The sequence below is a fragment of the Cryptosporidium parvum genome, chromosome 6 (genome assembly GCF_000165345.1).
Source record: "Cryptosporidium parvum Iowa II chromosome 6, whole genome shotgun sequence".
Lineage (NCBI taxonomy): Eukaryota > Apicomplexa > Conoidasida > Eucoccidiorida > Cryptosporidiidae > Cryptosporidium > Cryptosporidium parvum.
In genome coordinates this window covers 368,487-395,140 of record NC_006985.1, presented here as the reverse complement: position 1 = coordinate 395,140, position 26,654 = coordinate 368,487, and the positions used below count along the sequence as shown (strand labels likewise).

The 26,654-nt window shown below is 30.3% G+C and overlaps 14 protein-coding genes across 14 annotated transcripts; 6 read left to right on the top strand and 8 right to left on the bottom strand.

The window, feature by feature from the left end:
• Window positions 1–16: 16 nt before the first annotated feature.
• On the bottom strand, window positions 17–658 carry cgd6_1700 (RRM domain containing protein; the record flags this gene model as incomplete). The annotated part of the gene is made up of 1 exon (XM_627536.1): window positions 17–658. One exon carries the CDS (start codon window positions 656–658, stop codon window positions 17–19), a length of 642 nt encoding a protein of 213 aa, XP_627536.1.
• Window positions 659–1,009: 351 nt separating this feature from the next.
• On the top strand, window positions 1,010–3,394 carry cgd6_1690 (uncharacterized coiled coil protein; the record flags this gene model as incomplete). Its single annotated transcript, XM_627535.1, has 1 exon — window positions 1,010–3,394. The coding sequence occupies one exon, from the start codon at window positions 1,010–1,012 to the stop codon at window positions 3,392–3,394; it is 2,385 nt and encodes a 794-aa protein (XP_627535.1).
• Window positions 3,395–3,402: 8 nt separating this feature from the next.
• Window positions 3,403–4,881, bottom strand: cgd6_1680 (splicing factor U2AF U2 snRNP auxiliary factor large subunit; 3 RRM domains; the record flags this gene model as incomplete). Its single annotated transcript, XM_627534.1, has 1 exon — window positions 3,403–4,881. The coding sequence occupies one exon, from the start codon at window positions 4,879–4,881 to the stop codon at window positions 3,403–3,405; it is 1,479 nt and encodes a 492-aa protein (XP_627534.1).
• A 120-nt stretch (window positions 4,882–5,001) lies between these two features.
• On the top strand, window positions 5,002–6,333 carry cgd6_1670 (MJ1332/Ygr210cp-like GTP binding protein; GTpase OBG family plus RNA binding domain TGS; the record flags this gene model as incomplete). The annotated part of the gene is made up of 1 exon (XM_627533.1): window positions 5,002–6,333. A coding segment is annotated over one exon (1,332 nt), but the record flags the coding sequence as incomplete, so codon positions are not given.
• Window positions 6,334–6,347: 14 nt separating this feature from the next.
• On the bottom strand, window positions 6,348–9,728 carry cgd6_1660 (conserved hypothetical protein; the record flags this gene model as incomplete). The annotated part of the gene is made up of 1 exon (XM_627532.1): window positions 6,348–9,728. One exon carries the CDS (start codon window positions 9,726–9,728, stop codon window positions 6,348–6,350), a length of 3,381 nt encoding a protein of 1,126 aa, XP_627532.1.
• Window positions 9,729–10,063: 335 nt separating this feature from the next.
• Window positions 10,064–10,681, top strand: cgd6_1650 (conserved hypothetical protein; the record flags this gene model as incomplete). The annotated part of the gene is made up of 2 exons (XM_001388277.1): window positions 10,064–10,270; window positions 10,313–10,681. Coding segments are annotated over 2 exons (576 nt in total), but the record flags the coding sequence as incomplete, so codon positions are not given.
• A 319-nt stretch (window positions 10,682–11,000) lies between these two features.
• On the top strand, window positions 11,001–12,104 carry cgd6_1640 (conserved hypothetical protein; the record flags this gene model as incomplete). Its single annotated transcript, XM_627531.1, has 1 exon — window positions 11,001–12,104. One exon carries the CDS (start codon window positions 11,001–11,003, stop codon window positions 12,102–12,104), a length of 1,104 nt encoding a protein of 367 aa, XP_627531.1.
• A 598-nt stretch (window positions 12,105–12,702) lies between these two features.
• cgd6_1630 (p23; HSP20-like chaperones fold) lies at window positions 12,703–13,344 on the bottom strand (the record flags this gene model as incomplete). The annotated part of the gene is made up of 1 exon (XM_627530.1): window positions 12,703–13,344. A coding segment is annotated over one exon (642 nt), but the record flags the coding sequence as incomplete, so codon positions are not given.
• Window positions 13,345–14,654: 1,310 nt separating this feature from the next.
• cgd6_1620 (hypothetical protein) lies at window positions 14,655–15,740 on the top strand (the record flags this gene model as incomplete). The annotated part of the gene is made up of 1 exon (XM_627529.1): window positions 14,655–15,740. The coding sequence occupies one exon, from the start codon at window positions 14,655–14,657 to the stop codon at window positions 15,738–15,740; it is 1,086 nt and encodes a 361-aa protein (XP_627529.1).
• Window positions 15,741–16,178: 438 nt separating this feature from the next.
• Window positions 16,179–17,528, bottom strand: cgd6_1610 (hypothetical protein; the record flags this gene model as incomplete). Its single annotated transcript, XM_627528.1, has 1 exon — window positions 16,179–17,528. One exon carries the CDS (start codon window positions 17,526–17,528, stop codon window positions 16,179–16,181), a length of 1,350 nt encoding a protein of 449 aa, XP_627528.1.
• Window positions 17,529–19,017: 1,489 nt separating this feature from the next.
• Window positions 19,018–19,326, bottom strand: cgd6_1600 (hypothetical protein; the record flags this gene model as incomplete). The annotated part of the gene is made up of 1 exon (XM_627527.1): window positions 19,018–19,326. The coding sequence occupies one exon, from the start codon at window positions 19,324–19,326 to the stop codon at window positions 19,018–19,020; it is 309 nt and encodes a 102-aa protein (XP_627527.1).
• A 404-nt stretch (window positions 19,327–19,730) lies between these two features.
• Window positions 19,731–23,285, bottom strand: cgd6_1590 (eukaryotic translation initiation factor 4 gamma; Nic domain containing protein; the record flags this gene model as incomplete). The annotated part of the gene is made up of 1 exon (XM_627526.1): window positions 19,731–23,285. A coding segment is annotated over one exon (3,555 nt), but the record flags the coding sequence as incomplete, so codon positions are not given.
• Window positions 23,286–23,975: 690 nt separating this feature from the next.
• On the top strand, window positions 23,976–25,424 carry cgd6_1580 (exonuclease i/din7p-like; xeroderma pigmentosum G N-region plus xeroderma pigmentosum G I-region plus HhH2 domain; the record flags this gene model as incomplete). Its single annotated transcript, XM_627525.1, has 1 exon — window positions 23,976–25,424. One exon carries the CDS (start codon window positions 23,976–23,978, stop codon window positions 25,422–25,424), a length of 1,449 nt encoding a protein of 482 aa, XP_627525.1.
• Window positions 25,425–25,489: 65 nt separating this feature from the next.
• Window positions 25,490–26,527, bottom strand: cgd6_1570 (apyrase; calcium-activated nucleotidase SCAN-1-like protein; signal peptide; the record flags this gene model as incomplete). Its single annotated transcript, XM_627524.1, has 1 exon — window positions 25,490–26,527. One exon carries the CDS (start codon window positions 26,525–26,527, stop codon window positions 25,490–25,492), a length of 1,038 nt encoding a protein of 345 aa, XP_627524.1.
• Window positions 26,528–26,654: the final 127 nt, after the last annotated feature.

Here is a 26,654-nt window from a genome sequence, read left to right as displayed (position 1 = left end):
TCTAGTAAAAAATATATTAATAATCAGGATAGTTATCATGAGATCCGTTGGTATTCTTTAATTGATCAAATACTTGATGTTTATGTTTAATTTGTCTATTATAGTGTGAAATATTAAATGTGCCACGACTATTCCTTCCTCTTCCTCCCGGATGTCTTCTGTGAAAGCTCGAATTACTTCCATGAGAAAATTTATAACTCTTAGAGTGATTATTTGTATCAACTACATCGAGTTGACGGTCGGGATCTATCTGATTTCTTAGCTCATCACGCCATTGAAATCCTGAATTTCCGCGCCCATACCTTCTACTTCCTGAAATATCTTCTCCAGAATCCCAATCTACACGTATTTCTCTGCCATCACAATATGAACGATTTAGGAATGTTACGGCAGTTAAAGCGTCAGCATGACTATAGTACTGGACAAAACAGAAGCCGCAAGGCTGCATTGTTTGATGGTTCAAACCCAAATAAATAGCTTTTATTGGCCCACATAAACCAAATACTTCACTAATTATCTCTTCCGTCGTAAAGAATGAAAGATTTCCAACATAAACAGTTGTAGATTTGCTAATTTTAGCTATCCAATCATCTTTAGAATAATTCTTTTTGTCGAAATAAGAATATTCATGGCCAATTGCATGAAATAAATATGACATTTCTGTCCGTGTTTAAAATATTAATTTATTAATAACTAATATTATGGCGGTATCTAGTTACCACATAACTGCAGTTTACAGAATAAAAGTCATGAGGCGAAATTTTCTAATGAAATTTTGAGATCCTAATCTTAATTAATTTAAATATAATCGTATGAATTAAATTTAATTTTTTATATCAAGGAAGATTATTTATAATCACTTTTAAATTGTATATTGTGTGCAAAGTTGGTAGAAACACACGTTTATTTTAAACTAAGCAAATCACTAGCTAAAACTATTAAATTGATTGTATAAGTTAAATCACTATAATATTAAAGAAATTAATGTATATTGTAATCACTTTATGTAATGGTGACACCACTTGAGAGAAGACTAAATAAAAAAACTCAAAAATCACAAGAAATTAAGTTACATGGAAATAATAGTAATATATCAAAAGCGTTTGGAATACCTCCAAGATTCAGTGAATCATTAATTATGAATACCAATGAAGGTAAAAAGCTTCTTGTTTCTGCAAAGTTTCCAAATGACAAACTCAATGTTAAACGCGAAGTTAATGCACGCAAAAACAAAATAAATTTTCGAAATGAAGTATTGGGGAAAATAGATCATTCTGAAAACTTATCTGATAGTAGTTCATATTCATCTGAAGAGAGTAAGTCCATTGAAATAGAAGATAATAACTTTAAAACAAGATTAAACAAGATTGGTCATGATAGTTCAAGTGAATTTGAATCGATATTTCGATCAGTAAGTAATGACTTAGAGCAACTTTCAATTCAAATGTCAGATTCATATAATACAAATAACAGTACCGCAATTAACTTAACCTCTCCAATGTTTGATACTGGAAATAATAACAAAGGTTTTGCTAAACACTTTTTAAATGATAGTAATGGCATAATTAGACCGAATGTTTCAAAAGAGAGTTTTCAAGATAGTGACGAATCAATTAGTTATAGTAGATCGTCGGGATCTTCAATTAACCCATCAATTAATGAATATAATACTGTGGCAGATCAAAAAATCAACGGAAAAAATGATTATGTTAATAATTACTACGAAAATGCCTCTATTATTAATGAACTGATTCGTAAATTAACCATATCAATATCTAAATTAAAAAAAATGGTCATGGGAAAAGATAATTTTGCTGCTATTTTAAGAGAACAGATGCAGAAAAGTAATTTCGAAATAATAAAATTATCTCAAAAAGTTGATTTATTACAAAAAGATCTTATAAATGCAAAAAGAAGTAAGGAGAAATATAAAGATAGTATGAAAAAACTACTGAGTAATATTCAAGATGGGAAAGTTGACGGAACAATACATAACTACATAATGGAGATAGAAGCTATGAAAATCCAGAATGAAAGAAATATATCTAATCTTAATAATTCGGAAATTGCTCTAATTCAATTGCAAACAGAAAAGAACAAATTATTAGCAGAAAAAGCTGAACTAAACGATAAGATAGGTCAATTAGAAGAAAAAATACATAAGTTAAACCTGGTAGTAAACCAGGTTACGGACGAAAAGCTTCATTTATTAGAGACAAAGGAAAATGCAAATAAAGAAATTGAAAAATTATTAGAAAACATCAAGTCGTGTAACGATGAAAATAAAATATCACTGGAAGAGCTTAAAAGAGGATATGAGCTAAATAATGTATTGCAAGATCATTTAATGTTATTAAAAGCCCAATTGGAAATTTCTACAGAAGAGAAAACAAACCAAGAAAAAATAATGAAAAATTTAAAAGATGAAGTTGATACTGTTAGACAAAATATGAAATCATTAGAGCACAGAGAGTCTATCTTACTTTCCGCATTAGAAGACAGCTCATATAGAATGACTGATATTGATAAGGCTTTAGAAGAACAAAAATTAGAATATGAACATATTATTAAGAAGGAAAATGACAAGTATATTGAAATTCTTCATCAATGTAAAAAACAAGCAGAAGAAATAGAAACACTAAAAGAGAAACTGGAAGAAAAGATCATTGATGAGAAAGAACAAATCAGAATAAATGAAGAGTTGAAGCGTAAATTTGGTTCATTTGAAAGTCATATCAGAAGACTATTAGATGCCAGGGATAATGAAATTATACAGTTAAATGATTATATGGATGGGAAACTTAGGAAAAAAGAGGAAGAAAATAATCAAAAAATTCAAGAAATTTGTAAAATACAGCAAGAAAGAGAAAAACGATTAATTAATCAAATGTTAGATCAACATGATGGTTTTGAAAGGAAGAGAATTGAATATGAACACGAAATTGATTTAATCAGAAATAACTTTACAGAAAAGCTAGATAAAGCAGTAAAATTAGAAAATGAGAAACAGCTTAGACTTACAGAAACTTTAGTGAATAAAGAGCACGAGTTAATGATTAAAGAAAACATTATACAGGAGATAGACAAAAAAAATATGTTGATTGAACAACAGTTAAGCGATGCAAAAGCTTGTTTAGATGATCTATCAAGAGAAAAGAATGAAACCGTTGAGAAATTATTATCACTGGAACAATGGGGAACTTTAATTCAAACAATGAATCAGATGAATCCCGAACTACAAAATTCGCTTAATACAAGATTAAGTGAGCTCAGAAACAAAGTTGAACGTTTAGAAAAACAAGAAGATACTTTGAATGATGTCATAAATCATCATTCATCTATTAAAGGTAGGAGCGAAAACGAAATTATGGCAAATGATAAACCATTGAATTAAAATATAAATTAGCAATCTACTTGGATAGGATTTATAATTTTTAAAAGTTCTTGATCATCGATTGGATCGAATCTGTTAGGCTCGCATGAAAATAAATTGCCATGAAGAAATTCATGCTCGCAATAATAACTTATTTTCATATTTCTTCCGAGAAACCTCATTTTAAATAAATCTAGCTTGGCTTTTATTGCGCTCTCCACATTATAAAAAAAAATAAATGCTCTTCCAAAATAAGGATCATTAAATTGATCTTTGTTAGAAAGAGCTCTTTCCGGAATTGGAATAGTGGTTTTGTATATTTCTCCATATTTTAAACATTTTTCGTGAATTTCTTCATGAATAGAAGAGTAAGTACTAGGAATCAATAACTCCTCAACCGTGAGAATATTTGAAAGTAAAATACAACGGCATGGTTTTTGAGGAAGGAGCAAAGATATCACATTTTTACTTTGAATATTTTCGAACTTTTCTGTCTTGAGTAATAATTTATTACTTTCCCTAACTATGCAAGACAAATTTTTAAGATGATTGTTAACAGCATGGATGACTTTTGAATTACAATTTTTCATTCTTAGTATTTTAATTTCTGTCCCAAGTTTATTCACAACTTTATCGGTAATATCTGTGTTAAGATCCCCTTCGCATATTGCTATCTTATATTTATTACGGTAATCAATTAGTTCCAGTATTTCAATATTTTTAATACTGAGCATTTCTTTAATATCCTCTAAAACGAATTTCTTATTTATTCCAGTAATTAGAATTGTTTCCTTTTTTTTTAATACCAAAGGAATGTTATTAAAATATGGCGATATAATGGATGTACTTTGTGTGATTTGATTGATCAATGTAGAGTTATTTGACGGTTGATCTCCAATAATATTTTCGCTAACCTTAGGTTTTCCAATTCTCAGCAAATTTCCTTTGAAGCTAAGTAAATTATTAAGTCTTAACAAAGTATTTGCTTCTTCTATTGATCTGCATTCACAAAACGCGTATTTACCATCGGAATTTATCCATGCTGATACTACTGGATTTCCATTAGTATGAGATACACTATTTTTAATTATTGAACGATTAATATATTCTAATAATTCTGTGACTGTTATTCCCTGAGGTAAATTCCCAACGTAGACTTCCCTTAAAGGCTTTGAAGTAAATGAAGTGGAATTTAAATAAGCAGTCCCTGCGGGTACTATTTCTGTTAGTTCACATTGATTTATATCAGAAGGTATCTCAGAATAACTAGCGATATGTTTGTTGGAACATTGTTTTTTAAAAGAATTTTCTTGGTAATTTGTGGCATGATCTCTGGCCAAACTTCGTTCTATAGTTCCAAATTCAATAGTATTATTATTAAAATGAATTTGATCAATTTCATTCAAAAAAAATTTTTTATCTAAATCAGATATAATAAATTCTCGAGAATCCTTATCAAATTTTGATGAATTAGAATAAATCAATTCATTCTGATTTTTTAGTTTCATTATTCTGAATGCATTAGTAAACTAGGAGAAATTTGTTTAAACTAGCTTTGAATATATTAGTTATTTTCCATTTTTAAATTAAAATAGTATGAATAAAGCGGTATATTTTCAACAAATTAAATCGCTCAAGTCAAATTTTTAGCGAAAACTATAATGACTTCTATACAAAAGGAATATATAATTGGTTGTGTTGGTAAACCTTCTTCCGGGAAGTCTACATTTTTCTCATCTATTACTGACAATCCAGCAAAAATAGGTAACTACCCATTCACTACCATTGAGCCAAATGTTGGAATAACTCATTACATTGCAGAATGTCCATGCAAGAAATATAATGTAATATGCAAACCTAAGTATGGAAATTGCAATAATGGATACCGATATGTACCAATCAAGATGCTTGACATTGCTGGATTGATACCTGGTGCTCATCTTGGGAATGGACTTGGGAATAAGTTTCTCGATGATCTTAGGCATGCACATGTTTTGTTACATATAATTGATATTAGTGGAAATACAAATGAAAAAGGTGAGTATACAACTAATTATAATCCAATAAATGATCACGAGTGGCTTAGAATAGAAATTGAAATGTGGATTTTTAATAATATTAATTCAAATTGGTCCAGTGTTGTTAGGAAAAGCAAAACATCAGATATATCAATTTCCAAGCTCTTATTAAATCAGTTTTCTGGATATGGGTGTAACGAATTAATGATCAGCAAGCTTATATCTTCAATGAAGCTTAAAGATTCTGTTGATTTTTCAAACTGGGATAAAACTAATATATTGGATTTAGTAAGACAATTCATTAAAATTAGATTTCCGTTTGTGCTTGTGCTAAATAAGGCTGACATAATGAGTGAGAGTTCTGATTCAAACATTGTAAAGTTTTACGAAAAGTATGGAAGTGATCATGAAATTGTAGTAGCATCGTCTTTAGCTGAGTATTTCATTAAAAAGATGGTAAGACAAAACTATATTAAACTAGTATACGATAGTAATAATTACAATTATTCTTCATTTATCACAAGCGAAGATATTCATAATGAAGAATCTCACGGTCTTAAGTTAATAGATGACAAGTTAAAATCAAGGTTAGAAAATATTAAAGATATGGTACTATTCAGACATGGAGTCACAGGAGTACAAGATGCAGTTAACAAGGCTGTTGATTTATTAGGCCTGATACCAATATATCCCGTAAAGAACATAAAAACTTTTACGAACAATTTGCATGATGAAACAAATAATTCTGCGTTTCAAGATTGTATTCTTGTTCCTAACGGAACTATGGTTAAAACACTTTTAAAATCCTTACATATTGATTTAGAGAAAAACCTGGTAAATATAGAAACTGTGGGAGGGATTAAGATATCTGAAAATCATATTTTATCTAACCAAATGAATGTAATAAAAATTACCACAGTTAGCTATGATGAGAAGAAATAGTGAAAATTTAAATTTTAGCTAGATTCTTCAGCACTTTGAAAGCGAACAAACATTGAATACAAGTCCTTTATTCCAAAATGTTTTAATGTATCTAGCAGTTCAGAATTGGAACTACACATGGCTTTTGCTCCTGGTTTATTGCAATATTTTTCTTTATCTTCTTCATAAACTTGATCGAATATCCCACCTTGGTTAAGAACAAAATTATCTGAAAAAATACCTTCAGGAGTTCTTATTTCTATCTTTCTACTCTTATCAAAGGTACTAATATGATTTCCAAAATAATAATCAATTGAACTGCACAATGTGTATCCAGGAGGGCATACACATTTAGTTTTACTATTGCTTTCATTTAAGTTTTGTTTATTTATTTCTATTGGTTTACAGTTTGTATTTTTCAATATGGCAGTTTGAATTAGTTTAAATAGTAATTCAGGATTAATTATTTTAGAAAATATTTCGTTTTCTTTCTCTGAGTTAAAGTTTCCCACCGCTTGTGAATTCTCTATATTCAAGTTGGAATTATTTGAACTGCTAAAGTTTTTTGTTAATAAATCCCCTGTTTGGATAGAAGAGTTTTGTTCAGTTTCGTTTTTAATAGATGATAGTTTTGAAGGAAATAAATTTTCCAGAAACTTATTGGTTTCATCTTTATTTGACCCAATTATCTGTCTGTCATTTTTTGATAGCTTTTCATATAAAACTTCCTTATTCTCATCTGTAGGAATTGTTACCCAAATGATAATATCTTTCACTAATTCACTATCATCAAAATTATATTTAGACAAGATAAAACTAATATAACTTTGAATATGGTAATTTCCATCACCTCCAAACACATTAAGATTGAAATTAAGCTCGTAAATATACTCGCTATTTCTAATTATAATATCTCTCACATTATTAAATAAATTTTTCATTATATTTGAAACTGAATCGTCTTGAACACTGTACATTTGTAATTTAGTAAATGTTTTTTTTATATGGCTCTTTATATCCTCGCTATATAATAAATTGGTAAGCTCTTTAGATGTCTTATCTACTGATAATTTATATTTAGTTTGAGGACACTCCTTTATATCCAAACATTCTTCTTCCATAAATAGTGAGTGTTCCTTGCATTCGCCAGAAATAACTTTCCTTGTTTTGAATCTTGTACTCAATATTGTCGTGGAATCTAGATCATTTGTTGATGACTTGCATGGTGAACTACATCCTGACCAATCTGACCAACTAGAAACCATGCAATTACTCTCTACTTTACATAGTATATAAGTATTTTTACAATCTGAATCAAGTGGAGTTGTTGTGTATTTTTCCCAATTTTTAGTTTTGCAGTTGTATAATCTCTTTCCTTTTGCCATTATCATCAGATTTTTATCAGAAAATGCATCTGTTTTTTTATTACAAATTTCTTTTAGGTGCGATTCCCAAGATGTTTTGTCATTTTCAATTACTGTATTATCGCAATAACTAACGCCATTGGGGCATTCACATGCTCCTTCAATTAAATTGTACTTCATTTCTGATTTCTGAAGTTCACATTCTTTAACCTCATGAATGGCTTCTTTATCGTTTAAATTTTCAGAAGATATTAAAAATTTCTGTTTGGTGCTGTTATTTTCATTGTTTGTCATTGGCGATGTTGAAAACAAAGGTATTTTCTCGCAGATTCTCCTTTCCTCTAGCTTAGTTTGAGAATAAACACAATTTCCATTGGTTAGTTCTCTTGTTCTCTTTTGAATAAAATCTCCGTTTTCGTTATTGCAACTAGACCATCTAGACCATTCTGTAGTTTCGCAAGTTTTGCATTTATCACCTAATAAACGTAGACATTTTCTTTTTAATATTTTTTTGTTTTCACATTTAGAATCCTTTACTTTTCCTTTTTTATTTGATATTATTTCAACGGTCTGTTCCTCTGTTCCATGTTTATCACAAGTTGCTGTACAGTTTTTCCAAAGATTTTCCTTAGGAGATTGGTATTCACAACAACCTATTTTGGATGTACACCCCTGAGTTTGAACTTGCACCTTACATTTTCTGAGCATTTCACTAATTTCAAAGTCAGATAATTGAAAAGACTTATCTATTAAATTTGCATTGATTCTTCTTCCTCTTGTTTGAATCCCCCATCCACATTCATTTGTACATGCGCTCCAAGATGACCATTCATTATAGTAATTACAATTTATTGAAAGTATATCTGGGTTATCATGCAATAAAAAACTGTTATTCCAAAATTCAAAAGCAGCATTATTCCCAGTATCATCTATTATTTGAAGGCTATTATTAGAGTTTTTTAGGTAGCTTGTTTGATTTAATGTTTCAATTGTTTCTATAAATGAAAATATATCTTCATTCTCGTTGTTTAAGTCAATATTTTCGATAAATTGAGTCAGTATCATAGGGCTTCCCCTATAGCCGTATGGCCTTATTTCATTTCGGGATTCGCTCAAAATTATTACATCCAGTTCATCGTTAGTAAAGTTTCTTCTTGGGAAAAGTTTTTCTAACAATTTAATTTTCATGTTTGGCATTATTCCTGAGTTAGATTGTAATACGACTTTTGTAGAGTTAGATTCTACAGGTTTAATCCATGTTACAAATCCATATGAAGAATAATCTTCTAGGTTTACAACAAAATTGCCATCGTTATTAGTTTTTATCTCTTTCGCTATTTTTTTCTTCACTTCTATATTTGATGTATTAAATATTGTATATTCAACATTTGATTTGAGATTAGGTTCAAAGGTTAAATCATCATATATCATTGAAAAATCAACAGTCAAAACATTAAAACTATTATTAATTGCTTGCAAAGTGTCTAATCTTATTTGTTCATTGTTGCTTATATTAAAATTGTTGTAATTAACTTCTTTTCCTGTAATGTTTGTAAAGTTTTCATGGTTATTACCATATTGTGAATTTACGTGATTGTCAATGTGCTCTGAAATAACGTGTTCTTTTCCAATAGATTTTATTGGAAATTCACTTGAATTATTTGGGATTTCACCATTTAGAGAGTTGGTTTCCGAGTTGTTATTTGTTGATGATATACTACCATTTGAATCAATATACAACTGTCTGTTTTCATAGCTTGTGATATTTAAGCCATTGAATTTTAATTCCCGATCAGAAAATACTGATGAGTTTTCAGGTAAATTATAGCCATTATAATCAGAATATTTGGTAGTGGCATTAATATCATCATTAATTTGGCTATTTGATTTAATTAGTTTTCTATTTTCAACTTCGAACCTGCCATTTCCTTCTATTTGATTTAAATCCACTTTATTTCCGTTGACCAAATGAAATTCTACATGCTCTGGCCCCAAGCATAAAAATATTACCAAAAAGGAGCAAATAACAAACTTATTAAACACACCTGACATTATTATTCAAATAATGGCTAAATTTTACTGTTTAAGCTATGTTGCATGTGCATACAGTCCATTCACACAAATTGCGGGAACAATTCTATAGTTGACTGATATTTAGGAATGCAAATACAAAGCCCAGAACAAAAATTCGATTGCTGTTCAAATAAACTAAACTATTTATGTTTATAATGTAGCTAAATCTATTAGAGCGTGGATATACATACAATTTCATTATTTGATGATTAATTATTTTCAATCTATTTTAAGAAAGTTTGATTTATTACCTTCAGGCGGTCAATTTTAAGCTGTTTAATTTGATACTATCTTCAAATTTGATTATATTAAAAATGTTTTGGGAACTATTATTTTACACAATAGCTATAGTGATAGGAGTCTCTCTACTCCATTCCCTTAAGTTTATTGATATTGGAATTTACTTAGCTAATTATATAATTAGCATTATTTTATTTAGCATCCAAGGTACAAAGTCACAGAATATTTATTCACTCATAATTGGTCCTTCTGGATCGGGAAAGACCACACTATTCTATAAGGTAATTTTCTAATTATTCTAAGTTATCTTTAATTGCATCTAGGTAAAAAAAAATAAAACAACAAGAACAACAACTTCTATTGTTCCTGGAGTGACAAGAATAAAAGATAACAGATATTTGGTTGACATCCCTGGGAACAGAAGAATTATTAATGATTTTATTCTGAAATATCTCAATAACTCTGTTTCAATAATTTTTGTAATTGATAGTAACGACAAATCGTCTTTTAAAGATGCTGCGGAAATTTTGTTTTCAATTATTAGAGAAATTCACAATATTAAAATTTACTCGAACAATGATTCCGAAACAAAAAAACAGATATACAGAGTGCTAATATTATTCAATAAATCAGATCTAATTACTTCACGAAGCATTTCATATATTAAAGATGAATTAGAGCGTAGCATGTAAGTTTCTAATAAAATGATTTAAAACTTTGACAAATGCAGAGAGCGATTGTTTAACGTCCGATATTGCAACTCAGATCACGATTTATCCGATCTAATAGACAATGACATGCCATTTAGTTTTGAAAATTTACACAATATAAATTTTCAATTTATGAAACTCAGCATTAAGTATTCATATGATGAATTCAAATCTAAAATTGATTCATTTCTCCAATAAATTTTTTTTGCAAAATTTAAGTTTCCATTTATTTTTATATTTCCGATTTTTTTTTTTTTTTTTTTAGCAGCGCTAAATATTCTGAAGTCTTTTGCTTCACTAAATGGATTGGGAAACAGATAAATTATATATAAAGCTATCTGAAAGCTCAAACAAATATGGAATAGGGCCACACATTATAAAATCCTTCCATGAATATGGAATTACTCGATCAGAAGAAAATAATCCTACAAATTATTTAATTGAAGGATATTCTCAAGAGACTTTTTACAATAATTTGATTCCGCACTGCAATCTTTATCCCAAATTTGAATACGAATCCCACTTGGACAAAATAAGGAGGATAAAAACATCAAAAAACTTAGGAATTTCATTAAGTAACAAAAAGCCGTCGGTAATAATATTTTTTGTTTCAATTGATGTATATGACAAAATAACCAGTTTAAATAAGCTTGATATTAAAGATTATTTTGGGCACATTGTCATTGACTTGTTATTTTTTCAAGCTAAAAAGTTTGCTTCAATTGTGGGGACACGTTGTGTAGTTGTTTGGATAGGTATAAGAGATTGTTTGTCTCAGGAGTCATTATTTAGCAAGGAAATTATAGAATTACAATCTGATATTGGAGCTGAAGACAATAATAATAGGCAAAAACAAAAGTTTATTGACAGTTCATGCTTAGATAAATGCATAACCAATTTGTTGGTCGATTATTCAATTGATAGTTTTGAGGCGAAAAACGAATTTGAGGCAAGCCAATATTTGTTAAGTATTATTTCAGGTTTACATGAAGTCCAAAAAAGACCTATTTCCTCAAAGTACAAGCCAAAAAATACATCAGGAACAAATAGTAATCCATGGATTACTCAAATTATGCAGATACCTGGACTCTCTGATGACTCTGCAAGAGGAATAGAAAATGCTTTCAAAACCCCAAAAGAATTAATTAGGTTTATAACAGACAATATAGCTAGGCAGGGATTAATTTCAAGCAAGCCAAGTCTGTTCTTTGAGAGTTTATATGGACATTCCAGCACATTAGACATTGAAAATTCTTCTTGGTTTAGTGAGCTTGCCAATATTTCATATTTTTGCTCCAAGGGTTTCTGCATCCGTAAGATTGGTAAGGCAAGGGCCAGAAAGTTAGTTATTTTATATGGAAATTTATCATTTCCATCAAAAATGATTGGGGAACAAATTTATTAACTTAATATTATGAATGTTTTAATAATATATATTTTAAAATATTATATTAATGATTATTTTTCGGCAAAATAGATTTAATTTGACGAGTTCTTTTTTTTTCAAGACAGCAAAAGTATTTTTTTAAAATTTGTCGTACAAGCATTCATAGAATAACATTAGTCCATTATTTTACATATAAAACTGAGAGTTTTTCCAATGAATAATTAATAGAATTAATCCAATTAACTGTTGGATGCTTTTCATGTTTAGATTTTGTGTCAGAATCTAAATTTCACTAAATGAATAAAATATAATTTGCTCTAAAATGCCAGAATAATTATGGAAATTTGTGACTCCGATAATATCTGCCGGAAAAAATGAAACATAGGGTTTTAAAGTTTTAGGTTGACCCAAATGAAAGCCGTAGACCAAAACCTCAAAAACTGGTTATTTGGTATGACAGAAAAATTGTTTAAAAGGACCGAATAAAAAAATGAACTGACTATAATGAAGATAAGAATATCAATAGATAAATATATGATAGTAGCCTATTTAGTATGAATTCTTTGCTAATTTTGATACTAATCAAGATACTACTGTATTTATGTTAGAGTTTTATTTAATGTTTGTGTTCAGAATCACAACATTTATTAGAACAATCTGGCTCTCCCTTGGGCTCTTCATCGTCTTCATCATCAGGAACGTCATCTTCATCGAAATTCATATCCCCCATACCACTCATATCACCAAGTTGGCTCAAGTCAAATCCACCCATTCCACCCATTCCACCCATCATCCCATCCATTCCGCCGAACATGTCAAACTTACTGGACGGGTTTTCCTCTTCATCAGTATCTATCCATCTATTCCAGTCACATTTAAGCCAGTTCTTTGTTTTCGAGGAATCTTTTACAATAGAACTCCAACGTTCCTCTTCTTTTTTTGTTATCATAAAGTGGAGAGATCTAGTAACTTGATACCTACTTTCCTCCTTATTAATAGGCTTCAAAAAATCTAGTCTAAATTCATATTCATTATTTTCTACATTGGCATGGAACTTCAAGTATTGCTCTTCCAGCTCAACTTTGTAATCTTTGAGATCAGGCAGGTCAACTGTGACAAAAAGTGCCTTTTTAGTTTGTGCCCACAAAACTGTTGGAAATAGCATATTATAAAACGATGGTTTAACAGTACTTATTCTCCGAATAATAAGAAGTAACTTGACTGTTAGTGTTATTTTGACAAATAAATGAGACGGGGGTCACTTTCCATTAGTGCGGCAATATGGGGGGTTCTTAAATTGATCCAAATTCAGTTCAAGGGTAAGGAAATCAATAAAATTATGAAAAATTCTGTATAAATTAAATAAGCGATATAACAATGGAATTTTTCCCAATTATTATGAAATTATTATATTTACGAAAAATCTATTATTGGTACCATTGCCTTATTATATTACTTCTATTTGCACAAGTTTATTGTGCAAAAAACCGCCAAAATATGCCGCTCTGTGAGATTTATTGGGGAGAATCGTTTTAGGCATGTACCTAATAGGATCTAATTGATCGGAATAATTATAATATTATTTAGAAGAGCTGATAAGAACACAATTTTCATTCCATAAAGTACAAATGTTTAAATAGTAACTATATAATAGAGAAGTGTACCAGCTTTATGAGAAATCCTTGATATGAGCTAGTAGATTCAGAGTTGAGCAATCAATTTGATATATTTAGAGTAATTCGTGTTTTCATACCTTTATTTTACCTAATTCTTGCATATGGAAAGAGTTACTATATATATTAATACAATTTTTATCACTACTCAAAAGTTCATTTAAGCTAATTTCTACTTTAACAAAGTTAAAATCAAACGTTACAATATTAATATAGCTAAATAACGAATATGAATTCCTATACTGCATTTTGTATGATGGCACTTGTTAGTGGTTCGAATGGTATTATAAGTCTAATTATGGGCGGCTTATACTTTTTTAAAATTTTGCTTTTAGAGTTGCCATCAGAACACAATATTGCTGACTCTGTAGCATTACTATTAACAGGTACATGCTATATGGGGTTGTTCATCTACTGTATTATCCAGATTTTCAAAAAAAAAATTTGGGCAACAAATAACTTTTCTTCAGTTGAAATGAGACCTTTATTGAACAATTGAAATTATAAAAAAAATTTTACTCGGTTAAATTAGTATTTTATTGAAAGACTGAGTTTAAGAATGTGAGAAAATAATTTGGACAAGTATAAAAAGTACAAAAAGAAAAAAGAAAATTATATGTCTAGAATATTTATAAATTAGTGAATTAGGATAAGCGTTTATTCACATCGTTAATGATTGTAGAATAATTTTGTTTTTTTCGTTGATTTGAGTTCATATCGATTAGTTTTTCTTTCCGCCTTTGATGTAGAATTTTATCTGCAGTTAAATTTTAGTAACCGGCAAAATTTTGTGAAAAGTTAAAATAACCACCCAAAATAATGAAATAAATGTTTTCTAATAATCATTTTTTAATTAGATTGCTCTTTTTGTGAGTAATATGCGCACTTCATAAATATGCTTCCAAGAGAAACAAATTATTTTAATGATGAAAACAACTCTGCCTCCTTAATTAACAGTTCCAGAACTGAGCAAAAATTGAATATCAACGATAAAAATACAATAGATTCAAAAAATTTAGATAAAATAGAAGGCAAACAAAGATGTGAGTTAATGTTAAGTATTAATACTCGAAAAGAGCCTTCTATCGATCAATTATTCTCTGGCGACCAAGCCTATTCAAGAAACCAGTCTGAATTTGAAAGACCAGGTTTTATTTGTCTAAAGCCAGAACCTTCATCAATATCTTCCATTTCTAAAGAGATGAGGAGGCTATGCTCTATTTTGACTTTTTTATTTGATTCGAAAAATAGTGGCTGCTTAGAATTTACAGAGGAACAATTTAGGTGGCACTGGATCAATATTTTGAAATGCACCACTATAGAGGAGTTCAGCCCATACCAAGTCATTCTAGCCCCATTTGAAACCAACAATTTGAATTTAATAGCGATAGAAAAAGTTATTTGCGACCTCAATGCATTTTATAAATCAGAATTACATGAAAAGGAAAACAAGGCTTTAAGAAGTGTATCTAAAAGGGGATGTAAGAAAAAAAACAACGCAGTTACATCTGTAAAGTTTGATCAAGTATTAGCTAACATTAATGATAGCATAAATCTGGGAGAATTGAACAGAACAAGAGATGAGATTTATGAAAGCTCAAAAAGATCTTCATGCGATTCCTCTTCCAAGAAAAAATTGATTAAACCTAGTAGGAAATCTATATCTAAAGAAAATGCTGCAAGAATACTACGAATGTGTTTGGCTTCTGGGGCTTCAGATTCAAGCGAAACAAAGAACGGCATTAAGGAAAAAAATAGCAACGAACTTTCTAATAAAATCTCAGATATATGTGAATCAAATGATCTGGATAATGATAAAGAATTAGAAAGCGACAAGTTTCAGGTGAATGCTGGATGTGGAGCCAAATCAGGCATTGGCGAAAAGGATTGTATTATTAATAGCGAAGTAGATACTTCAGGGCATCTTCCACTAGATAATGGAACTTCTGAGCCCATTAATTTATCTGTTCAGAATTCTTAATTTGTAATTCAATTTGGAGGAATAGTTTAAGCGATATTGTTTCAAAAATTCTATAGAAATTATTTAGGCGTTTATATGTTAGAACATTTTGAGAGAACGCACTAAGACTTTTTATAGCTGCAAAAGGTAAAAATATTTCTTAGATTTCCTTCAAATGGGTAAATGCATTAAGCTTCCAGAATACGTATAAATATGTAATTAAAAACAAATTGAACCTTTTGGCCCAATATTTGTAACACCTAAGATCATGCCCATAGTTTAAGAAGGTTCTGCACTATACCAAGAGCAAAATGATAATTAACAAAAAATTAAAGTTGTCTATTCAAACAGTAAAGAATATAGGAATGCTATTTTAGATCTAAAACGCGAATTTTGAATGATAGTAAATAGTTTTGCGCGAAAAGTTGAACAATTTAGTCTGACAGTTCGTAAATAGGTTCATATTGTTATTTCAACGCGCTTTATTGCGTCTGCAACTTTTCGTTTAGCTCTACTTTTTTTAGGAGACAAATTTGATGGATCCATTATTTTTATTGTTGGTTGCGTTTGTGAACTATTTTCATTTTTAAGATTTCCTGAAATACCATCTACATAAGATTTATTCTTATTTTTTGTATTGCATTCAGGACTTTTTGTCGCAAAATCTGTTTTATTTTTTCTCGTATTCTTATTTGAATTGTTAGAACGCGTATTTGATGCTATCTTGACGCCAACATCTTCGAGCGTCAGTTGGTTTGCATCATCTTTGATTAGTTTCTCTTGTATATATAGTTGTTTTAGCTCTTTATGCCTTTGGTTAATAACCTTTCTTTCTGTCAAACACTCTCTTCTCGATTTTCTATTATTGAACCAAAAGTTTAAGGTTTTATTAATTAAGTCCATTTGGAGACTAGAGCTACAAATAGAAAAACGAATAATTTTGTCAATGTCTGTTAGGTTTGTCAAATCAAATGATTCACAGCTTTTTCCATTATTGTATTTATCGCAGATTTGTATCCATGCAAATTCTTTAATTTCTTTCCAGTCATTTTTAAGATATAGCCAACACATACGGCCTTCCCCAGAGCCCATCATTTGAGTAGAAATTCCATGAATTCTTTTTGCTTTAATATCAAGTGTCTCAACTAAGTCCTTTCTAAATGAAACATAACAGTACGTAGTCCTACTCGCATTGAACAGATCAACAAACCTTTTAATCATCCAAATGGGCATTGCAGCGTCAAAAGAGTAAATATGAGTAACTGGTTCAAAAGTTTCTAATATAGTCGCGTCGCCTTTAAAGAACCCAATACTGTTATTCTTATTTACTTTCGAATCTGTAAAGTCTGAAGAAATATTAGAATTTTCAATGTTAGAATTTTCATATGAGTTCTTTCTAGATTCCAAAATATGCAGATGGTTTGAGAGAGATAAAAAAAATGCCTTCTCATCAAGTTCAATACCAATACTTGAAAATAAACTATTCTGAAATGATGCAACAATATTTGGGACTCCCCTACCAGATCCTATATCTAATAGAATTGAAGTATTATCCATTCCATACTTAGCCATTTTTAAAAATATTTTTCTCAAGCCTTTTTCCCTAGTCTCTCCATACATTCCTTCATCCGAAGTTCCTAAGTCCATGTTTACACCCTTCCATAAAAACGAGGTACAACTACATTTAATTTTATTGCAACACTTATTAGAAATTGATTTTTTATCAGCATTAATAGTCACATTTTCAGCGCTTGGGCAAGACGAAGAGTGGTTTTCTCCATGTTTTGTTCTTGGTATCCTACCTACCATAATTACTTTGTAACTAATATTGATTAAATAAGTAACTTAGACCGCTTTAGACTGATTAAGTTGTTTGAAACATATATGAAATAGTTTAATAAAAACAAGCTTGGCCAATAATATTTAATAATTTATTATTTTCGTGGAGTAGATCACAATATTTGCACAATATCCAGTAAAAATAAACTTCCACATACAGATTTATTACCGCCAACAGCTGTAACTTAAAAGCAATGACATGCGCACGGTTGCTTGAATGGAATAAAATCAATGTAATAGCCTTTAGAGTACAAATTTTCTATAATAAATTTATTAATTTATTCTAAGAATCTAAAAATATAAATAACTTATTAAAGTTTATAAATATAAGTTTAGATTTACACTTTTTAGAGATTTGTAAGGAATAAAATATTGGAAAATTGAAACTAGTATGTCTTAAAATCTTGATTTCCTTCAAAAAGAAGTTATTTCTTTCATAAGAGAATGAATGACATTTAACTAATGCTGAAATATCAAAGACTCCTATTTTGAAATTGCGACAAAATATGGAGAAAAACTGGATCAATTTTAAAGCTTTAATTTATAATCGTGCAACAATGAGTTGCTTAGCCCTAAAATATTTGAACAATATTAAAAATAACAAGTGTACTGTTTTTTTCTAGAATCTTGTATAATTATTTTAAGCAATTTAGAGTTAAGGAATTTTTATGCTGTTTGTAACTTTATTTTTAAAAGATAGAAGAATATAGGTTAAAACTAGTAAAAACGAATCTAGTTAAACAAGTAATTCATATATAAAGTGGCATTTAACATGCTCCGGACAAATTTATCTCTTTTTGATTTGATATATTTCTCTTGAGCTGATTATCTAGAAAATAATAAATTTATTATTCTTGTTTCATGGGTGTTTACAAGTTAGCAAATTTAGCCTCCATCGTTGCTTTAAAACTGAATCATAAAAGACAGCAATTATCTATTCTTTAAATTATAACCAAAGTTTCTAAATCAAAGATTTCGACTGAATTAATAATTATTCAACTGAAAATTTATAGAACATTGACTCAATTCGATAATTTTTTGAAATTCAGTGATGAATCATCTCATAAAATTTTTAGGGAGATCGTTTGAAGACCATTTTCATATAAAAATAAGAAAATTTTAAATTATATAAAAAAAATAAATCGTTATTTTTTTAATATTTAATATTTTTCCAAAAAAATTATTGAAAAACATTTTTTTAAATATCGGAAAACAACATCTGGAATAGAGATAATGAATTTTCCTTATTAAAATTGAACAAAAAAGATGAATACCAAACAAATTTTAGATTTTTAAATAAGAAAATCAATTATTTAAATCCAATTGTGGAAGTATTTTTGAGAAAATACCATTATATTTTTTTGATTACTATTTAGTAAAATATTTATACCTCTCAAAATAATATTTAAAGTTTCGAATCTTCAATTTTACTAAATATTTTGCAGTTAAGGTAAATTTTTTAAGTATGGTTGCATTTAGAATTAACCATATAATCAAAGTACTCCCCTTTCAACCTCTTATATTCTCTCTCTTTCCACCTTAAGTAATCGAGTTTTCTATTTATTTCATCATGGCCATCAACTTTTGAAGGTTTATCTTTTTGGTTTTTAAGTTCACATTCGGTATCTATTCTAGTACAGCTCACATCCGAAAGTTCATCTTTTATGTTCAAACTGGATTTAATTGTTTCATTTATTGTCTGTGAGCGATTCTTTTCTATAATGATTGTCTTTCTCCTGAGTTTTGAAATATATTTTGGGCGATTCATAATTATCGCCTTTGCATTTAGTTGCGTTTATATACCATTTATAATAATAATTCACTTAGTAATTGATTTTGTACAAAAGGATGTAAGCAAATTACTTTAATTTTTTCACAACCACCCTCAGCAAAAATGGTAAATCATTTTCGCAATATCCGCGCAGTTGAAGAGTCGAAGTAAGAAAAGAATTACTAAATTCATAATTATCACAATTCGAATAAAACTTTTAAGAGAATAGGTTCAAAGAATTTAATTCAAATATTAAAGAAGCACGTTAATACTAATTTTTTTTTCTAATTAAATAAATAATCAAAAGTATGTTATACATAAGCTTTTAAGTATTTCAACATGATCAGATGAATATTCAACCTGTTAAAGATATGTTTGACGTTTGGAAGCTATATATTCAATTAACTCAAAAGTAAATTAGCTTTGGAAATGAAATCTGAATCAAATACTTGACCATTTGAGTCGTATTTGGAAATCGCATCAGTAATAAATTCAGTCAAAACAATTTCTTTAAATTGAGGTACATCGATTAGAATATCATCCAGAATACTTGGTTGGAGAGCCATTTGGATTCCTGATTTTGCTGACTCACCGTTCATATATTCTTTGTTTTTAAGTGAGTATAGGATTAGAGCTTTAAACAATGCACTTCTTTGCTTAACCTTGTACTCTGCTATACGTATAAATATACTTTTATAAACACCATCAAAGTACTCCTGAGGAATTTCTAAATCATTTATATGACCAAAAAACTCATCCAAATCATAACTTGCCACATAACTATCCATTAGTCCTCCAATACTGTCTTTTATATGCTCTGGTATATAGTATTCATTTTCTTCATCTAAAAGCTCATCATCGATTTTTTGCCCGTAGCCATTCTTATCAATGTTAGCGTCATGAGTTGATTGGCTAGAAGTCTTGTTCTTTTCTGAAGTTTTTGCAGAATTATTGCTACCTATGGGCCCTCCTTTTGAAGAGCTCGATGTAGCGTGCTTCTGCCATGGATTAGAAGATGCGCCCGCGGACTTGACGTTATTATCTGTTGTAGCATTTTTGTCAGATGTTTTGAATGAACTACCATTTTGTGACTTATATTGTGACGAATTACTTACTTTTGCTGAACTACCTCCTGACTCTCCACGTTCCGCATTAATCTTCGATTTGAGATCGTCAAGCATCATAGGACCCTCCTTAGCATTTTTGCTTTTCCAGTTATTTTTTCTGCTATCTATTACATCATTAATTAAAAATCGGATTCGAATTGGCACTTCTTTATTAGTTGAAAACTCTTCAAATTGAAGGAATAAAGTATTAAAATCTTCATAATGCTTCCATCTTTCACTATCTAAAAACGGCCCTACATGGTGTAGAAATACGCATAAAGCCTCTAAATGATGTGGTAAGTGGAATTGTAGAAGTTCTTCCATACACATCAAAACAACGGTTGATGCAATGACCTTTTTGCGGACTAAGCTAGCCATAAATATCATATTACCTTTCATCTTATTTTTATACTTTAATTGCCATTCAAAAGAGTCTTCTTCATTGTCTTGAATGTGTTCAGGCAAAACCATTTCTGATAAGTTCTCCACAAACAGCTCCTGGCAAAGATCTACCAAAATACGCCTGGTCTCTATGGTTGTTACATCTTTTAAGTGATCGCGTAGCTTATCACAGAGCTCAACGTACATAGGTATGAAATGATGCTGTGTTGTTGCTTTGTCAAATACAAGTTTTAACAGCCCAATCATCTCTTCTTCATTGTTTATACCCACTGATAGTATTTGTTCATATAGTTTGTCAAATTTCTCAATGGTCAATTTATTCAAAATTGCCCTATACTGACGAAGTTGAGTCTCAAATTGATTTCCTTTTGCCTTTTGTTCTTTTTGTTTTACAACCCAACTTTCCGCAGAACTTTCCAATCTGAACATTTTTCTTTCATCCCTTGTCCAATCAAGTGTTGAATTCTGGGCTCCTCCATTTGCATTATCATTAACACGCTTACTTCCCTGGGAGTTTTGAGTATTCCCATGGCTTTGAAATCTATCTCTGCGATTATTCGGGCCGTAATTTCCAGTTTCACGATGATAATGCTTATTTCCGGTAGAGTGACTCAAGTTTCCTGACCATCCTCTGCCACGATGCCCACCATCTCTATCTAACTCCTTTGAGCCAAAATTTCGTTTAAAAAGTTCTGGGGGAGAAAAACTCGTGTCTAAGTTCTTAAATTCACTAGAAATTGTCCTTAATGCAAGCAAAGTATATATTGAAAAGTTTTTATATTCAAAAAGTGAGTTTTTCTTAGTGGCAGTTTTTTCCTCTTTGGGACAGTCGAAAGCTACAATTTCCTTATCTTTATTTAAGTTAGCTTTGCTTTCAATAAAGCTTGAGTTATTATCAGAATTGAGAGTTTCACTTTCAATATGTTCACATATACTACTTTCTGGTTTTTTCACCTTTTGTTTTTCATCTAAATCACTTTTTTTAGACGCTTCTCTTTTTGAACTTTTCGAGTTTTCTAGTGAGTTAAATTTCTCTCTTGATTTCTTAGAGTCTTTTGCCTTATTAGAGTCCAAATTATCTTTTGAGGAGCCTCCAGTTTGGTTAGTTGAATTCTTAGGAGAATTAGATTTAAGAGTATCATGTTTTTCAACATTTATTTCTGTGTGCGGTTTGTTTTCGCTAGAAAATGTTGATTCAGCATTTGCTGTACAATACTCACCAGTTTTTTTGTTGTGCGGAATTGATGTGCTGTTTTTGAGTCTCTGCGCCCAGCTTACTGGTCCTGTATCAGTTTCTTTTCTACCAAGGACGTTTAAATTAGTTTTAGTTGTAATATTTTGATTGGAATGGCGACTCTTTTCATCAAATATTTCATTTTTTGTATCGTGGCGTTCTGAATTATCAAGATCCTTTGCTTCTTTATTAGAAATTTGTATCTCGTTAGTTTTTGTAAAAGCCACGTTTTTAATAATCTCGGAATTTTGTTTTTCTATGAAATTTATTGTAGATTGATTATTTATTGCATTTGAAACGACATTATTAACATTAATATTATTACCACTATCATTATCATTATCATTATCATTATCGTTATCATCATTATCATTATTATTACTATTATTATTATTATTATTATTATTATTATTATTATTATTATTATTATTATTATTATTATTAGTGCTAACACGTGCTAATAACTTATCCTTAAATGTAAAGTGAGTTGATTGATTTGATAAATCACTCGATGACAGTTTGTTAGAAGCCGGACTAGAAAAACCTTGGTCCGCCTTCTGGGGTGATAGATCCATATCAGAATCTAAGCCTTTTTTGTGAGACTTTAAAGATATATCTTGCGAGTTATCAGCCTTATTTGTCATCTTAGTTACATTCTGTGGCGGAGAGCTAGCCTCCATCTTAGGCTTTGCAGACTCAGCAGAGTTGTGCTTAATTTGTTCAGATTTTAAATTTAACAAGTCATCATTTCGTTGAGAATCTGCTTGATCCAAATTTTGAGTATAAGTATCGGCGCAGACCGGCTTCACAAATTTTTGATGTTCTAAATGATTTATAAAAGGCTCATTTGTAGGATTTACCCAACCTCTGGGAATAAATTCTTGAGCGTTTGGATTGAGATAGGTCGAAGATTTTGATAACTCTCCATTGTTTTGTTTTTTAAGACTTTTGTTATAATATGTACCACCCACTCGGTACCCATTATATTCAATTACGTGACTATAGTTAGGCATCATTCCATGGTAATAAATACCTGAATTTGGAATGACATTAGAACCAGTAATTCCGAATGTAGGCTTAAACTCCTGAGCATCTGCTCTCAATTGACTTTTAAATTTGGAAGGATTATTTCCTGAATTCCCTTGCGTAGGGACAGTACTGTTATTGCCTGTGCTGTCGCTTAAAGTCATTTTTGAAAGTTCCTGTGAAGTCCTTTAGAAGTGAATATGAAGGTGACACTTCACTTGTTTCAAAATAAGAAGCAAGCCTTCTATGAGTGGACCTTTGGAACCTGACTCTCACCACAGATCAGCCTCTCCAAATATTAAATCTTTAAAAAAAATGATGATTAAATGTGTTTCTTATAAAAATGGTTTTACGAGCTTCCATACGCGGCGATGATAGAAAACCGATATTTTATTACCTCCTTACAAGTCAGCAAGTAACATAATCGAGCCACTTATACCTTGCCCCTCTTGCTTTATAATATCGTGTCTACTGTGGCGCGCAGGGCACCGTCTGAGACATCTAAATTCTAAATATTAATTAGTCAAAACATGTTTTCTAAATTAAAAAAAAGTCTTAGCGCAAAATGACGAGTAGTTTATTTTTATATGAAAAGATTAAAATTTGAATTGTTGTAAATGATGTATATAATCACAAGTATATCTGATTTTTACTATTTTTAGCAAGGTATTCATAATTAAGCGCAGAGAGTATATTGTTACTTAAAGCTAAATTGACCTATTTTTCCATATTTTGTTCTAGCTTATTTTGCATGCAAAGCGGCAATGAATAAAATTTGTGGGGCCTTGTCGGTAGTTTGCCTAAATTGGAATTAGATTCCAATTTAGAAAACAATTTATTGAGGGATATCAATTTATCTGTTAATGCCAAAATAACATATGGGGATACAAGGATTACTACCTAATGTTGACAACATAAGTATCAAGAGCAAAATCGACTTCTTTAAAGGAAAAAGAGTAGCAATTGATACATATGGTTGGCTTCATAGATCGGCTGCTAATTGCGCAGAAAGTATTGTATTAGGCAAACCTACTCGAGTTCATATTAATTATTGTATCGAAAAAATCAGGACTCTTCAAGGGAAAGGACTTATTCCGGTTTGTGTGTTCGATGGTGCCACTCTTCCTATGAAGAGAGTTACTGAAGAAGAAAGAAGTAAAAGGAGAAGCGATGCAAAGAGAGAAATTATCAGATTAAAAAGCGAAAAAAAGTCTTATAGTTCATATAATATGAGAAGTTTGTGCCAAAAAGCTCTTGATATCACCCCAAATATAGCTCACCAGGTTTTGGAAGTATTAAGAGATGAATACAAAATAGAATGCATTGTTGCTCCGTATGAAGCTGACGCACAACTTTCATATCTTTCAAGAATAAAGTATATTGATGCGGTGATAACTGAAGATAGCGATATGCTAGTGTTTGGAAGCATATGTACAATTTACAAATACGACGATAAGACAGGTAACTGTAGAGTGATATATTGGAAAGATTTGTATAAAAGTGGTGTGATTTCACAATTAATGTTCTCATACGAAACTTTTGTACTAGGGTGCATATTGACTGGTTGTGACTATGTAAAGTCACCACAGGGGGTGGGGATAAAAACTGCGATGAAGCTTGTGCAAGAATGTAATGCAGATTTAGAAAGGATAATATTACAACTTAAGGATTTAGGCAAGGATATACCACAAAGTTATGCAATTGATGTTCAGAATGCAATGATTACATTCTTCCACCAAACAGTTTATGACCCTATTGAAGGAAATATGGTCCCACTTTCAAATAGTGACAGGCCTAAAAGCGAAATTGAGACTAACGTTACCTTAGATAATGTACCAATATTTATTGAGTTTAATAACCAAATGAAGCAAGGCAATTTGATTGAATGTAACGAGATGAAAAATTTTATTGGGCCGATTATTCAAGGCAAGGTAGCAAAGGATATTTGCTTAGGTTTTATTCATCCAGAAACTCACCTTGCATTTGATGATCCAATAAATAGTCATTCTGAGTTCCAATTGAATCTTGGCCATGATTGTAACAATAGAGATAACCAAATAAAGCCATCTAGAGACTCTAGAGCTTCATTAGAAAAAGAAAATTTAGATGATAATACAGGGAAAAGTGAATGCGATATTGAAGAGTTAATTAAACAATCAATCAGATCTCCAGTCAATCGGAAAAAATCGAATATTAGTTTATTCTCACACAAAGAGAGCCATGTTGGCCTTAAGAAAAAGAGGAGAGCTATTTGGCTAGGTTCAGAAGTGGAAAATAATGCAATTAAAGAAATTAAATTACTTGATAACTTAGCATATAAAGCATAATGGTATTTAAATAAAATCAGAATTTGTTGAGACTTTAACGACAAAATAAATTTCTACGTTACTTTCTATATAAATTCTATCCCCTCGTATTTGTAGTCTCCAGGCACTTCTAAATCTTCCATTAAAATTTTTCCATTTATTGTGAATATAGTTAAGAAAGACTTTTGAGTGTCCGAAATTGATTCTTCAACGCTTTTTGTTGCAACTATTATCTGGTCAAACGACCCAGGAAGAAATTTTAAAGAAGAAAAACCTCTTTCAGGTATTATCAATCCTACGTCAATAATTTCAAGAATTTCAAAATCATCTGTCATAATTATCATTTTATTGGAACCTCTCTTTTCGTCTTTCTCCTCATCATACTCATCGAAGCTAACTCTTCTTGGTAAAAATATCCACTTTCTCATTAAATGACTCCAAATCACTGCTTCATGAATACAATAACCTGGATATTGCGCCCCCAGTGAATTCCTAATTTTTTCATAAACAAAACTCCAATTAAATCGTGAAACATGTCCTCTTTTATCAATTGTGGCTACCCACATATTATCCCTTTTTTCTATTATGCCGTTTGATACGAACTCTTTTCCAAAACTGCCAACCCACAATATTCCATCTCTTACAGCAAACCACTCAATCTTCATTCCCTTAGCTGTTCTTCCATTACCTTCAGATAATATATATCTTGGTGCTACTCCTTTCCCATCATCAGTTATTTCAAAAATTATTCCTGTACGGTCGTCGCCCGCAAGCATCATTCCATTATATGAAATTAACTCACTTAATTCCATCCCTCTCCCATATTCATTATATCCGCTTTTAAGTTCCAGAATTTCTCCCCAGTCCACTCGATAGTTGCCCCTTTTGTCCTGTATTATTGACCCTTTTTGAAATAAACTTTTGTAATTCTTTTCCCCATTCCCTGGCTTTGAGTTCATATCTAAATCAGCAACCAATCTAAAGTTACATGGCATTTCGTCAGTGCAAACCCTCCTTTCCTGTGCACCCCCTGCACCAAGATTTAATAATGTTGACTGGGAAAGTACGAAAGGAATAATGAATGTAAGTGTTATTAGATAATTAATTGTGCTTGATTCTTTCATACTAACTAAAATTTACAAATTATATATAAATTATTTATTTATATAATAATTTAGCGCCTCTAAATGATTATTTACATGTATTGTGACCGATTTTTTTAATTAAAATGTAATAATATAAATAATAAGC